Source organism: Ammospiza caudacuta, chromosome Z, assembly GCF_027887145.1.
Source record: "Ammospiza caudacuta isolate bAmmCau1 chromosome Z, bAmmCau1.pri, whole genome shotgun sequence".
Taxonomy (NCBI): domain Eukaryota; kingdom Metazoa; phylum Chordata; class Aves; order Passeriformes; family Passerellidae; genus Ammospiza; species Ammospiza caudacuta.
Window position 1 is genome coordinate 79,425,638 of NC_080632.1, and position 15,851 is coordinate 79,441,488.

General features: G+C 43.4%; 1 protein-coding gene across 1 annotated transcript in view; it reads right to left on the reverse strand.

Annotated features, from left to right (window-relative positions):
* The window catches only part of DNAI1 (dynein axonemal intermediate chain 1), a 130,627-nt gene that overhangs the window by 53,472 nt on the left and 61,304 nt on the right, over positions 1–15,851 (reverse strand). Inside the window, exon 14 of the mRNA XM_058824480.1 lies at positions 1,951–2,040. Within this exon, the coding sequence (XP_058680463.1) occupies positions 1,951–2,040 (90 nt within the window). The remainder of the gene's footprint in view (positions 1–1,950; positions 2,041–15,851) is intronic.

The following is a 15,851-nucleotide window of genomic DNA, read 5'->3' on the forward strand; positions in this document are numbered from 1 at the left end:
CACTCTTTCATTTATTCCCTGTTTGCACCATGGTTTTGTAGAATAGAAAACCTCTGGAGTGTTTTCAGTTTTACTCCAAATGAAACCCAGAAAAAGCTCTTGTGAAACTGGAATTCAAGCAGATTGTCCATTTCTCCTTTGTGTATAAAAAACCCCACAGATTATAAAAAAGCATTATTTTCATCGTGGTTTTTGTTTTCTCTGTTGAATATCTGTCCCCCGCAAAAATGTCCAAAGCAGACAGCACCTAAAACATTGCTGTTTTCCACCCCTGCTTACTAAGTAAATACTAGTTCTGGCAATTTCAGAAGTAATTTAATCAAAAAAACCCCTAAAAACCCAAGACTTTTCACATGGGTAAGGCAAAGTTCATTACAGTAATGTAAGGAATAAGTAGAAATTACAGTGGGCTAAGTGGATGCAGATCTTAGAAGTCATACTAAGGATACATAGAAGGAAATATCTATGTGCTCAAGGGATAGCAAAACTACAGATTATTAAGTGGAAACAGTTATGCACTGGTGCAAAAGACCCTCTGCTGGGTGAGCTGCTATCAGAATCCATCTGCAAACACTTAAGTCATCCCAGTTGTGGCATTTCTATTAAGTAAGAGACTTCAGCCAGGGTTCCCTGCCTCCTAAGGGGGCCATGTTGAGCACACTCAGTTACTGGGGCTCAGTTGCTAAGTGTACCCTGCCAAATCACCTCATCTAGATGTGTCTGGCTGCAGGCATGTACTGCCCACTTCAACCCAAATCTTTTGGGCATTCCTATTCAGGGGATAACACAGGACCTGAGTGCTGAGACACTCTTAGTATGTCCCTGTCTAGGGAGCTCTTTTGGGAGAAGGACTTGGGATACATTTGCAGAAGGGATTTTTGATTCTGAAGCTGCATGTATGAACATGGAAAAGTCTATAAAAAATAACTTCATAAGGTGTGCCATCTGCCTGTGCTTACACTGTTCTTTAGGAGATGGTCCTGTTCCTGAACTGGACATGAGGCTAAGATTTACATGTAATGCTAGAAATTAATCCCTGCCATGGCAGCAAGGCCTAAAAATTTCAAAACTGGAAAGCTTTGGTAAAACAGATTGAAAAATTAGCATCCTAGGATGTAAAGAAATTTCTTCTTTTGTTGGGGAATAATGGGACAGCTGCTTCAAACTCATATTTAGGGCAATGCAATTATTTTTTAGCGAGATTTGAAATCTTTAAATGTAAAATGAAATAACCAACAGAAAAACCCACACATTGGGATTCAGAGACATGAATCTAAGGGTCATTTGGGGACATTAATTCTAGGTTTCTATCAACATATTTCAACATACTCCAAAAGGAAAAGTGAACAAAGGCAGGGCATGCAAACTAGTTTTAAAAAGTTGTATTGGATGTGTATTGGAGTAGGCAATGTCATGGCAGGGAGAAGCCCTCTGCCTGTCTGATAGCAAGCTGCCATCCCACTGCAAATGCAAACTTTGTACTACTCACTCTGTCCCACATGGGGAGAAATTTAAATTGACCCTCTCCCAATTCAAATTGCAATCTGTAGGGGAGCATTTTGGGGATGAGAATCTGGAAGCTGTGAAAAAAAGCAGATTATTCTGTTCTGTGTCTAGTTGACCCTTCTGGGACAAAGAAAGTGTGAGAACAAGGACCAGGCTTGAATCCCTGCTGCTGCCAAGCAGGAAAATGAGCTCTCATTTTCAGGCCCATGGGGTGCTACAGGTGCAGGCAGGATGAAGGTTAGGTCCTGACAATGAGTAGGCTGACCCTGCTTCATTTCAGAGTTTAATGTGCAGCCCCAGATCCAGCTGTGACTGCACCAGCTGCTATTGCTAACATTTCTTTTCAAGCTCATTAGAAATAAAAATAATACTAATGAATCACTGAACTTTTGAGAAAATTAGGTATAATTTCACTGGAAAAAGAAATTGCCACCTACTGTTTACCTTAATTAAAGTCCATGAAACAATCCGCCCATCCGAGGAGACAGAGAAGAAGTTGCGGTTGCTGTCCATGTCATCCTTCTGCCACTTGACCTTAAAACAAAAAGAAAGAAGAAGACAGTCCCAGTCAGCACAAGGTATTCAGCATTAGCAGGACAGAGTCCCATGGCCTAAGCAAAGTCTTCTGAAATCCTTCCTAAAGAGCAGCTGGTTTGCATCCTGGAGGCTCACTGGTGTGAACACTTATCTCCACCAGCAGGAGCAGAACTGTCCTGAGCACTCTGGTCAGTCACTTTCCTGCAGGATGCTCCAGCACAGGAGTAAAGCCCCTCGGTACCCACCCACGGCCACTAGAGCACTGCCATCAAGGACAGGCCTTATGAGGTGTCTGAGCTGTGCACCAGACCTCTACACTGTGGCATAGCACCATCCCAGAGACCCCTGAGACATCTCCAAACAGCACCAGTGGAGCCACACCAAGGCCCCCAAGCACCAGCCTTGCCTTTCACATTTGACTAATTACATTATTCATTACATTACTGCAGTGCCATATGGCTGCCCTTCAGCCAGACAGCCTCAAATTAGCTTTCTGCCCCTGTGTGGGGTGCAGGCAAGACCTTGCAAGCAACATGTGACAAGGGTCCTTGGGGCACTTCTGTTTCAGGGAGATGAAAACTTCTCCATTAAATCTGAAATCCTCCCTACACCTTCAGAGTATCTGTCTGCCTCGTAAGGAGATTTGCCTTTCGACTGTGACAGCTCAGCAGGAGAGATAAGAACTCAGATAAATGGCTTACAGTTTAGAAGAGACATTTCAGTTAGACCAAAAGCATTAAGAACACTCGATTTTCAGATCTGGGAATTCAATCAGACTGAAGGGAAAAGAATGACTTGTCACTGGGTCTGTCAGCACACACTCCTGTTGGCATCTGTCAGATCAGGATGGGGACAAGCACTTTAGAAGGTTCTGAGAAGCTTTTCAAAGGTATATCTGTTCCTGTCCAAGCAGTGGAGCAGATGAAGTTCCCTAAACATCATCCCATAAACATGATAAATGGGTTTGATCATCCCAGAACTTACCAAATACTCTATCCATGACCACTTATATAACTCATACCTAGTTCAGAAAACAAACAGCCTTCTCAATACTTTAATTACACAGACTGGGTATTCGCGTGACAGGTCCTTGTGAATAACTGTTAATTCTCTTTTGTAAAATTGTTTATACTGTGAAGTTCTGTGGAGCATGAAAATTAAGCAAGAGACTCGGCAGAGAGCAGTTAACCCTCCACTGAACGTTTCCTTCCTTTTCTGAGGAAGGAAAAATAGAATGTAAAAGGAATCCATCTGAGAATACCTCAAAATGCCAGTTTCATGCCTATAAGACACAACTGAAGAGCTTTGAGTGGCATATACCTTTGAATATCCCTGCACAGGTGAAATTGTAAGTCTCTGTGTGGAACTACTTCTGTTATATGGCACTAAAGGAATAACATAATTCAAAATGACCCAGAATAAAATGATTAATGATTAAAAGGCAGGTTCAACAGGACAAGGATTGCCAAGGCTGACCCACTGTGGACAAAATGGGCTGGGTGTATCTGTTCCAAGAACATCTCCCTGTGAGCATGAGCTACTGCTGACAGTGATAGTCACCAGCAGCTGCTTCAGATGAAGGAGGTGGTGTAGTGAGAAGTTTTAATTCAAGGTGAGAAATGCAGAGCTCAGGGACACTGGTTACAAAGACGTCCAATCTGCCTCGTGCTGAGCGCAGAAAAAACATCATATTTTGAATCAAAAGTTTTTTAAATGTCACTCTAAAATTATCTGACAGTAAGATGTTTTTATGTGTGTGTTCTCCTCTAACTCATGTTCTTTCTGTCCAGCTTACTGTCCCAAATATTTGGGGAAAACTTTGCAGACCATGAGAGCACTGGTAAATGCACGGATGAAGGTTCAGCAGCTGTAGTCCATCCCCACCATTCTGTGCATCCCCCACCGTTCTGTGCAGACACAACTTCTGAGTCCTGATGTGAACACCGAGTGTTGCAAGAACCTCGTCCAGAGGTGACCAAACAGCATAAGAGCTATCATGAGTTCATGGGGGATTTTCCCAAGCTAATTCCTTTCAGCATTCCCAAAGCAAAGAGGTTTTACCCCAGGGTTTGCCTACTCCAAATAACCTCTCTCTGATGGAGATCTATTCAAGTTTTCTCCTCTTAGTTAGGTGTCACAGCTCTTAATCCATTACATGGGTAGGTGGGGTCACCAGCCCCAAAAATCAAGTAGGCTGAATTGCTTGGGGTACTCTTCCTCCTCTATTCAGATCAGTCACCAGTACTTGAGTTGGGTAGTTTTTGTAGACAGCTTGAAAAACAGCCTCTCAGGGACACCAGGCTCTGCCCTCAGATGACTATTAGCTGCTCTCAGTGATGGTAGCTTGAATTTCAGAAAACAGAAATTGGCATTTAATCCTTTCAATTTTCATTCAACACCTCTGACACCTTAATCGTGTTTGTGATCCCTTTCCTCCTGATCTCTGAATCCCACAAATGCTTATTAGAGTAATTAGACCTCATGATACTGCAATCAAATCGGGCATCTGCTCAGAACTGGCCTTTTCCTTGCTCCCAGAGGCTTGTCAACATGGCACAACCTCCCACCATTAGCAGCATCTGTGCTGAGAGGGGTGGAGCATTTGAGGAGAAAACCAAGCAACTGTCTGCACAGTGGCATGAAGTTAATTTTTGCCCTGAAGCATGTGATAATCAGCCAGGGATTTTGGCTGTGTGAAACTATTTAGAGCAAAAGTTCAACTATGATACAATCAGAGTAAAGAAGCACATGAAAAAGAAAAGTGTGTAAACAGCAGAGAGGAGACAAGCAAGCAAAAAGCAGCAAGCATTTTCTGTCCCTGATCATGATGAGAACTGTAACAAAAACAAGCAATTTTTTCAGTGATCTTTAACCTGACTATTATTGCAGTGCGAAATTAGTGGGTGAAACTCATTGCTGTAAGAACAGCCTACCACTTTTTCTTTTGATTTCTTAAAGCTCATTTATTTATAAAGAAGTTGAGACAATTCAAAACTGTATTTAATACACAGAAATATAAATATTAATAACTCATGTTCATTACTATGTACAGCAGGTTAGCAGGGTGATAATCCATTCATTTCCAGCAAGAGAATACTATCACTTTTATGTGTGGCAGCTGGTAATGGCTCCTGCCCAGCAGGAGATTAGACCATTTATCCAATCTGATTTGAAAACACCCATGTTTCTGATGCCGTTCCCATGAAATATATAATGCTTGATCCGTTTTCATGGGACACAGGCTGTAAGTCACTTGCACTGACACAATACAATTGGTCAAAATCACCCTGGCCCAGAGTCTGGAGTGTGGTGCAGGCACCAGCTACTGCAAACACAGATCTGGCTGGCCCTTGGCTCGCCAAAACTCAGGAATGGGGTGCCACATCCAACACATGCACATTAACTGATGAGCAATTCCTTCCCTTTCCTTCCCTATAATTATCCTTCAAGGACGCCTTTGTCAGCATTGCAGTACCACAGCCCTGCTGATACCTGCCCTAAGTGAAATAAGGCAGATTTTTTGTAATTTAGGGCCTAGAAAAAACTAATAAAATCTGCCCCAGCTAGAGAAGAGGAAAGACAAGGGCATTATCAATCCCCCCTGCACCCCCAATTCACCCTGACATGAACTAGCCAAGTAAGACATTCAAATAACTTTGGCATGCAAACATCTCCTTGGGATGCTGAGGAATGTTCATGCTATTTTGACCTGGGGACAAATTCATTCCAGTGCCAACCTGGCTATCAGTAAACTCCTAGGCAAAGTCATCATGGCAATGCAGGGTTTGGAGTGACCCAAAAAGCATATTTATTCTCTTCTGAGGTGAAATCAGACACTCCCCTGCCACTGGTGACAATTCACATAGGTTGCTCTCACAAGTCTCCAACAACAGGTACCCAACAACCTCCCTGTAGATACAGCTGTGCTTAATTGCGCTTATCAGAAGATTTCCTCTACCAAGAGTCAAGCCAATTACTCCTTACTATCTCCCCAGTGGATGCAAAGAACAACAGCTTATTCCCCTTTCTGTAACAGTCTTCAAAAGGGCAAGAAAAGTTTGTGCCACTGTTCCCTTTTCCCCTCTTTCCAACTCAAATCAACTGCCCCAACTGTTGCGTCCAGGTCCTGTCTTCAGGACCCAAGCTTTCACCACTCTTGTTCTTCCTCTTCAGCCTGGCTCTGCTGCTGCAAACACATGGCACAGAACTACCCTGAGTTACAACCTCCTCTCTCTCATATTCTTGCTAATTAATTAGAATGACACATATCTTTATACAAGAGTATTCCATTGCTGATCACGGGTGGTGATCTGCCATGCTTCCCCTCGGGCACCCTGCTGCCTAACCAGCAATCTCCTATTTCGTATCTGTGCATTTAATTTCCCCTCTCTAAATGCAGTATTTGCTCTTGTCTTTATTGAATTTCATCACATTGATTTTGGGCCTTTCTTCCAATTTATCAAGATCATTTTGAACATAATCATGTCCCGCAAAGTACCTTGTCCTCCCAGGGGCGCTTCCCTATTCTGTAATTTGAGTTGTTAATGAAAGTATTGATCAAAAAAAGACCAGAAGTGACAGCTGGAGAGTCTCACTTGTAGCACTTTCAGAGTCTGACAGTGAGCTCTGTATAACTGCTCTTTAAGCACACTGCCTGAGCCACCTGAGCAGCCTCTTTATGGCCATTTTACCTAATTCACATTTCTCTGCTTTGGTTATATGTATGTCACTGTGTAAGCCTGGATCAAAAGCTTTAGTCAAGTCAAGATGGATTGAGATGATAACCTTGATTGCCTCTCCCTTATTCATGAGGCCCGTTTCTGTGGAAAATAAGGAAAAGAAATTGGCTTGATAATCTATTCTGGACAAATCCATGTCAGCTTCTCTGAATCACCTTATTAGCCAGACATTTAACAGTAGTGTTGCCATTTATTCAAGTGCTTTTCCAGTCTTTGAAATTGGTCTGACTGGTCAGTAATTCCCTGGGTCCAATCCTATCATTTTCCTCCAGACATTTTTCCACTCCTGGCCCTTTGAGCACTTTCCTCCTTTCCCTGGCCCTGCTGGTGCTACAGGCCAGCGTGCAGCTATTATTAACTGCTGTGCTATTATCCACACTTTTCAACCCCCTGTGGCTGCCCAGGGATGCCTCTAGCTGGGTGAATTGTCCAGACACTGTTTTCTGGGCTCTGGTACTCTGTCTGTGCCACTTTCCCTCCTGCATTTAAGGACAGGCCCTTTTAAGAAGGAATCTGCAGATACCTTTCAGCCAGATATTGGCTCTACAGCATCACTGAAAAGTGTATGGGGACTGATGACAGTAGGCTATCATACTTCAGTCTGCCCGTGTCACAGGTACATGAATGAGTGTGAGTCCATAGGTGACAGCAGAGTGGTGCTCCCCTCATCCATGCTGCAGAGCACATGCCAACCCTGGTCAGGGTATTCACTCAGATCACATGCTGTAAGTGGGCTTGCACATAAACTCCAGCCTCTGCCTAAAACACAGGACAGATGTGGTCCAAAAACTCTCTGAAATGCATATAATGGCAAGAAATTGGTCTGGTTATTTCTTTCAGTGCTCCAGGGTATGTTTAATCTGATTTTGCTGATGAGCAAGAACTTATCTAAATTCTCTTTAATATGCTCTTTCCTTATTCTGACCTGTGCTTTTATCCTCTTGTTATATTAAGCAGACAATCTCAGACACTCACTATAAGATTAAACAATACAGCATCAAATATTTCATCCTTATTCATAACGCTCAGTAGTAGCTGAAAGCTTGCATTAGTAATAAGTCTGTTTCTTCATTCCTTTAACTACTTAGATGCTTCCCAAATGCTTCCCTTTCCCTTTTATGACCCAGAATAACCACAGCTAACTTAACTCATTCACTTCTTTTTATTAATTCATGTTTGTGCTTTTCCCTAATACTCTGCTTTAGACATGTCTTTGTTTCTGTGCCTCAAGCATTTTTTTGTAAGTCGCTGTTGAATTGTAGATGCAGATGTAAAGGCCCTACTCAGAGACTCTGCCATTCTGCCCAGCCCAGCAGCTCAGGGATTTCACTCATCTGCCTCCTTAGCTGAAGAGAGACACAGACCTGCAGAAGTCCATGTGAGCACCAGAGAAGCACAAGTGCTTCCCAGCCCTGCTGGGCTCTTCCAGCCACCCTCTTTTGCCCACATCTTGGTCGCACAAGGTAAGCAGTGGGATAGGACCCTTCTCCTTGTATTCACACAGGCTAAAGACTTTTACTCCAGGCTTCCCACAGGCAAACATCTGCTCCTTGAGCAAGGGAACCAGCCTCAGTTCTCTCTTGCTGTGCCTGACCTGGCAGCCAAGCACAGACACAAACCCCCTGTCCAAACCACATTTCCTGTGTCAGAAGCACAAGCCTGGGCCAAAGCAAAGTGCCAGAAAAGCTCTGGGGCACTCTCAAGGTGGACAAGCTGAACATGTGCTGGGATTTAGCAAAAGCACAAACTCTCATGGATGCAGTTTGGCTGCATCTATTGCACAATGGCTCAGCTCACCAGCTGGCAGGTGAAAACCTTATGGATTCTTGCAGAGAGAGTTGGACAGACCAAACTCCAACTGGGAATACCCATCTGAACCTGGGCACCCTAGTCCACTGGGCACCTTTGCTCTGTGTAGTGGACACTTTCTCCATTTTGCAGCTAGCCTGCCTTTTATTCTGCCTCAGCATCATGCTGAGGGCTCATGCTGAAGTGAGGATCTACAATAAATTGCTCCACAGGTCACATCTTCGGAAGCCAGTTTGATTTGCCCTGTGCTCTAGTAAAATATTCTCCTGGACTACCTTACAGCAGTTTCTGATTTGAACCAAGAAGCAGTTCTATTTCTTCATGCTGTCACCCTCAAATGTGTTTCTTGTTGGTTCCTGACAGCAACTTTCAGCAAAACAGCATCCAGAAACATCAAGTCATTACCAGCAGAGAAGAAATCTTTCACTTTCCTTTTCTGTCAATGACAAATCACATTTTTTTTGTTTATTCTCCTCTCTGGGTCACTTATCTGTGCTGTTTGCCAAGGGATCTGCTGGTGTGAAAGTCTGCCTCTACACTCAGCTTATCCAGAGTCCACCGACTTTTTGTTTTGCTAAAGCAAATAGTTTGTCCTTCCTTGCTGCTGAGACAAAGCAATGCATCTACAACAAAGTTCCCAAATGTCCTCCATCAAGGACATTGCCAGCTATTCTGCATTTGTTGCTTATCATGTCTGACACAATAAGAGGACCTTAACACCTTCGAGAGGATCCTCTTCCAGCAACCACAAGCAAAGCCAAGGCCAGGCACCCTGAGGAGTGTAAGCAAAATGCAAGGCTGCTCTCCTGCAATCAGTTACAAGGGACACCCCAAAATTAATCACTTGGCCATCTAGAAAGCAGAGTACTTAACTCACAAGGAAAGTAACTCCAGCATCAGTTTCTACATATCAAGAGACTGGAAGAGCAAGGCTTGGAGGTGAGGAACAGTGCAGTGCCTGGAGCCCTTCCTCAGTGCCAACTTGGACAGCAGTATAAGTTATCCTGTGTAGAGGTGGGAGGAAGGAAGACAGAAAACTTCATTCTTCACCATGGTTATTTGAAGTAAAAGCAAAAACTGAGCTTAGTCCAGATTACTCATTTTGACTCAAGGCAGTAATGAAGATTTTAAAGGGCTGTGATAACTGAGTGCAGCCTGGTCAAAGGTCAAAGCAGCCCAGTCAGACTCTATGGCTAAGCCTATATTTGGTGAAGAAAGAGCTCATGGGTCCTGCTTGCATTTGGAGCATATGATATGACTGTGGAGAAGATTTAGCTGTGCTCTGGTTCTCTGCAGATATGGAGCTCCTGCCAAAGGTAAATGTGGGCAGGCAGGCAGGAACCTTAGTAGGGCTCCAGCTGGTCCTTCAGTGAGGGGCACCAGAACCATGAAATCACCAGCTGGAGCCAGCATGGCAGTGTGCAGCATGAAGGGCTCCTGTCCTGTGATGCACCCTGAGCAAAAGAGATTGCTGCTCTCTATCTGCACTTTTTGTCATTCCTGTCTATTACCTGGGAAACAGACAGCATTTCTGCTGTGGAATGTATAGCAAGAATGAAAGATCTCAAAAAAATTTTTTAAAAGGTGTGATTTGGTCAACAATGTCATAGAAGGTATTACTGCTTGATTTTTTTTTCCTCAGAAACCCTGCTGTGAAAGCACAGTCCCTGTCCACACCTGCACCCCTGGGTTCTAGAAAAATACTGGTATAAACACAGTGAATCCAGCCACAACAAAAGAGGAGAAGCCATCCCAGAGGTGAAGAATCAGGCCTGCCATGTGGTGAGAGCTGGGCTGTCACTGTCACACTCCAGAGTCTTTGCACATCCAGGAACTTCACGGTAAAAAGAGTCCTTGAGTTGGGGTCACCCCTCTGCCACTGCCTGAGATATCTCCATGGGGAGGATGCTGGAGACTGTTTTGAGGCAAACATGACTTTTTAGCCCAGGAGGCTAATGCTGGCAAGAGAACAAAATCAGATATCCCAGAAAGGCTCTGGGCCTCTCCCTCCTAGAATCCATTTATTGTTTAAAGGAAGGTAGGTCCCACATTGAGCTACCAGTAAAACAGAAGGCTGTATTGAGGCTGCCTTTCTTTCAGTGACATATAAAAAAAATAAACTGTAACTAGATATTTAACAAAACTAACTCTAAGGAGCACAGGCAGATATATCTGACTCTGTAAGGCCTGATGAAATTCCATCTAGGGTACTTAAGGGAGCAGCTGAAGCAATCTCTGAATTTTATAGCAATTAGCTACGAAAACTAGAAGAGAGGAGATGTCCTGGGGGACAGGAACAGAGAAAAATGCCCCCAGGAAACACAAAACAAACCTGTCTTGAAGGATAGGTTAAAGGACAGTGGATGAGTCAGCCTAATGCTGAACTTTGAGAACTGGAACAAAGTGTTAAGTCATCTGTACATATGTACAGGATAAGAAAATGAGAATCAGTGAATATGGTCTCCTCAAAAAAAGACTTTGTCAAATAGAATTTATTTCCTTCTTTATCATGGTAACAAGTCTAAAAGAAAGAGTTGATTTGTTATCTTTAATTTTGTAAGGCTTTTGGCATACTCCCTGTGATGTCTTCAGAAGAAAGATAAGAAATTACTGTGAAGTGGCTGAGTGCTTGAAAATAAATTCCCAAGAATTTAGACAGCAATGTCTTGACCAGATGGGAGAACATCTCTAGATGGTTCCGATGAGGGACTATCCTTGTTCCTTTTAACATTTTTAGCTTTATTCTTTAAACTTTGTCTAGCCTCTGCTCTAGATAGCCTCTCCAAGGCATCAGGCTCAGTTTTATACAATATTTTCATTAGTAAGTTGCGTACTGAATTGCAAAATACACAGGACATTTGCAGATGACGCAGTTGAAAGACATTGAATTCCATTAGGATAAGGACTCTAAGTTATCTTGAAAAGCTGGAGACGTAATCTGAAAATAATAAGGTGATGTGATAAAGACAAGGGCAGTGGGACTGACAGGAGCAGGAAAGCATTAAATGTGTAGAAATTAGGGAATTTCTGGATAAGTGACTGTAGTGGAGGAAAGCATCAGTGGCTGGTGAGGGAACCAGCAAAGTGATATTGCTGGAGTGGCACAGAAATATTTTTACTTGTATTAAGAAGTGCATACCATGTAAGACACAGGAGGCAATGACTCCAGTCTGTTAGTACTGGTGAAGACAGCTAGACTGCCCTGTGTCATTGTGAAGAAAATACTTCAAGAATGATAACACAATGTCTGTGAAGCCATGATGGGAAGAGGACACTCAAGGCCTCTGCCACTTCTCATTTCTGTCATTCACAGTTTCCCAGTTGCAGAAAGGAAAGTTCAGTTTTATTTTAAATCCAGTCTCACCTCTCACATGTTTACTGTGTGTCATGTTCAATCACATTGTGACTGTTTTGCTCCCTGCAATAGATGAGACTGCTTTGTATAGCAAACAAGTCTTTCGAATGTGAGTAAAAGCTGATGGGGAGAGATAAATGAAAATTACTTGTTACTTAAAAATAAATCCATTGAAAAATGTTCCTATCTTAAAATCTGGGTTTTCTTTTAAATGCAAATGTTTCAGCTATGACAGGAATCTGCAGATAAGGGAGCTGCTAAGCAAAGGAGGGTTTTCAGTGCTGTTTAGTCTTTTGTAGAAAAATTTGTTGACATTTTACCATTAAATCATGCAACAAGACAGAACGGATCAGTTCAATTTGCTGAGGAAGTAAACTTGCCTCCATGACAGAAGCCATTGAAAAGGTAAGGTCTATAAGGAATAACTCCTTCTGAGGTGAGTCAGTAATATTTAAATATTTGGCTGTAGTGTTTGCCTTAGAGAGGAAATGGTTTAGACATCTGACGAATATCAAATAGTTCAAAGATTCCAATGTCTCTCAGTCAGTTTAGGCTTCCTGCATTTCTCTTACATCTTTAATGAGCAGTGCTGACCTAAAGGACTCCCTGCCATCCTATCTGTAGCAGAGGCAGGGATCTACTCAGATAACTCCTTACTTTATGAACTGTATGTTTGTGATGATGAACACAGCAGTTAGGAGAGTCAGGGGGGCTGACAGCCTTGGTGACAGTAAATAGGTACTGAAACAAAGTCAGGTGCTTCATCTACAAGAAATCAGGCAGCAACCAAGGCAGCCAGCTTGGCAGGATCATATGTCACCCAGCAAAGATGCAGGAGGAAGAATTCTTTAAGAATACCTACGATAATGAAAAGCATCTCAAAACCCTCTGGAATAGAAGACACAGCCCAGCACTGCCTGGATGCTCCAGGAGCAGCCCTGGAGCTGCACCAGCTGTCAGGCACCCTTGTCATGGGCATGCGGCTGGATGATGACTTTATTTATGGGTACCACTAAATGCTGGGCCTATCTGGTGGAATATAGCTGTTCTGGCTACAGGCAATACAGGAACTCCCCATCCAATGATTTTGCAAATTATTTCTCTCCTTCTAGCAGCATATGTCTATTTACAAGTTTTACTACAAGCATTCTCAGGGTTGTTTCCTCCAAAGTTCTTGAAAGTTTCCTGATAGCTGAGGGAAAACAACTAGATGAGCTCAACAGCAATGAGGAAACACTCTAAAATAAAACCCCACACATTTAGTCCCATAAAAACTGCTCTTTAGAAAACCACTCCTCTCCTACACCTTGATGGGATCTTCCTGGGATTCAGAGGACCAGGCTCCATCTCTTCAGTACAAGTGAACTCAAGGGTGCAAGGTCAGCCAAGAGGAGCAAGGAATTGGGCCTAATGCATCAGACCATTCACAAATTTGGGGTGCAGAAAAAGGGTAGCAAAACCTGTCCTACCAAAGAGCATATGTGGTGGTGGTGGGAGGGAGGGACTCAGCAGAAAGCAGAGAGCATGGACATAGGAGCGCCACTGAAGCAGGGCAAAGGCCCAGCCTGAGGCTGAGCATTACTCATGCTTCAGAGACTCAGATTTATCTGAAGGAAGCAGAGCTCAGTTATAAATAGCACTGGATAAGGCTGGTCCTACTTTCAGTTTGTTTTCTTCCTGCTGGGATTTGGATGCTGAGTTTTGTACAGTGTTTCACCAGGAATCTATGTGCTTGTTTCCCTCACAGCACAGCCCAGTGAATTTATTAGGCTGGTATACTAACAGAGGAGGGAGGAAGCAGACATTAGACTGTCACCTGCTTGTCCTGTCAGTGGCTGTGTTCCCATGTCAGGCACAGTATGCAGCTGAGCAATGCATGCCAGAGGCCAACAAAGCTCCAGGGCACCTCACCAGCTGCAATTCACAGCTCTTGGTTTCAATTCTGACTGTGCTCATGGTGCAAGATTCCCAGTTTACAATAGACAAAATACGAAGTTTCCCACTCTCTGTGCAGGAAAAGCAGATACACAGGGCTGGCAGGTTCATACCCAAACCCCCAAGCTGCCTGATGTTGCTACATCAAAGAGAGTGTCTGCAATGCCTAACAGAAGATTCCCATCACCACAGGATCAAGTGGATTGCAGCAGGGATGGGGAGAGACTCTCCTGGGGCCAGCTGGATGCTGAGAGGCCCAGACACAACATCAAGCTGTGGCTATCAAAGTGGGAGAAGGGTGGGATTCATGCCAGCCCCAGCTCCCTGTATCTCACTGTGTATCAATGTGACCTTGCCCGCAGCATCCCTGCCCAACTCGCCTCCAACTCTGCCATTATCATTCCCTTGCTTTTATTTTATCCTCTTCAGAGCAGCATTCTGTTGTTTCACAGGCTGTGTAAGAGCCATTATAGACCCATCAGTGTATTTATATCTACACTATAAAGCAGCAGAGCAGAATTCAAAGACCCAAGCAACCAAACAAATGCATTACTACCTCTCTGGTATTTTAAACCTCAGGCTAACATCTTCTAACATCCCAAGGCATAAAGGGACTTCTAAATTTTATAAGTGAAATTTTCTCTACAAATTATCCCCAGTGCAACTAACAGGCAAAGAAAGTTTCTTGTATGTTGCTTGGAGAGACCAGGAAAGAAATAATCAACCTGAAAACCTACAGAAGGATGGTTTGGATCTTAAGTAAAGGGAAGAGGGTAAGAGTAGCATGAGATAAGAATCTATTTAGCAAGAAACAGTGAGAGTAGAAGGTAGAAAATAAGTTCAGCATCTGAATGAAGTACAGAGGGAAATGCAGCATCAAAGCAAAAAGAGCTCATTTTTAGACCAACATTACATGATCTGCAATGGACACTTTGCTAGACAATTTCTAACCCAAAAGAATCCATGCCCAAGGCACAATTTAAAAATAACCATGAATAATTTCTGAATCTCCAGAAGACACAGATACCATCTCAAAAAGTACAATGCTGAAGTTATACTTATACTATCAGAGATTTTGTTCCTTATTGTCAAAGACATTTAGGAATAAGCATTTGGATGTTTACATCTCCTCACCTACAGTGGCTTAAAAAATATCCAACAGTTCTGGACAAGGTATAAGCACACAGGAAAAATTTTATCCAGCATTTCTCCCACCGGACTACCTTGCAATTTCCACCACTTCTACCATGCATAAATGACCCCAAAGCTTCCAGATGAATTTCTGTGGCTCAGCACAGCCTTTCCAAAAAGTGGTAGAAGTTAACTCTGTGGGAGACAGGATTTCCTCCATTAGGGCTGTGCCTGTAGTGAGCTCTCACAGCAACTGAGGACAACCAGAAAGCTGCTGATCTTGACCCTGATTTCTACAGCAAGCACAGCCCTTCCCCTACAGCTCCCTCTAGGAGAGCACAGGGACACAGCTGATGCCAGTCAGTCACTAAATGCCTCATGGTGCTGCAGTGAGGAGCCCAGTGTCAGGTGCTCAGCAGACAGGACAGCTGCTGCTGCAACAGCCTCTTACTGGACACAGAATTCAGTGTAGGATTGCAGCTAAGGACTGCAGGAGTGAAAATTACTTTCAGCAAGGGAGTCTCAGACAGACTGAGATCTCTGGACCCTAAATGCATGCTCTCTGGTCCATGGATGCTCCTCCTACTGCTTCCTACTTCTGTGCAAGTGCAGAATGAGTGACGTCTCTGGTCTCTTCTACTTCTGGGGTGTTAGAAGCTAATTCAGCTTTCTGTCCTATTTGCACTGGGCCAGGTATGCAAGGCACAGATGGTGGTACAAAAAAGCTGGAGCTGAGGAGGAAGGTCCTCCATGCAAACACTGAACTGACCCAATATGAGAAACACAGCTGTCTTGCATTACTGAAGAGGTTTGATGCTAAATGACCCTCACAATAAGGT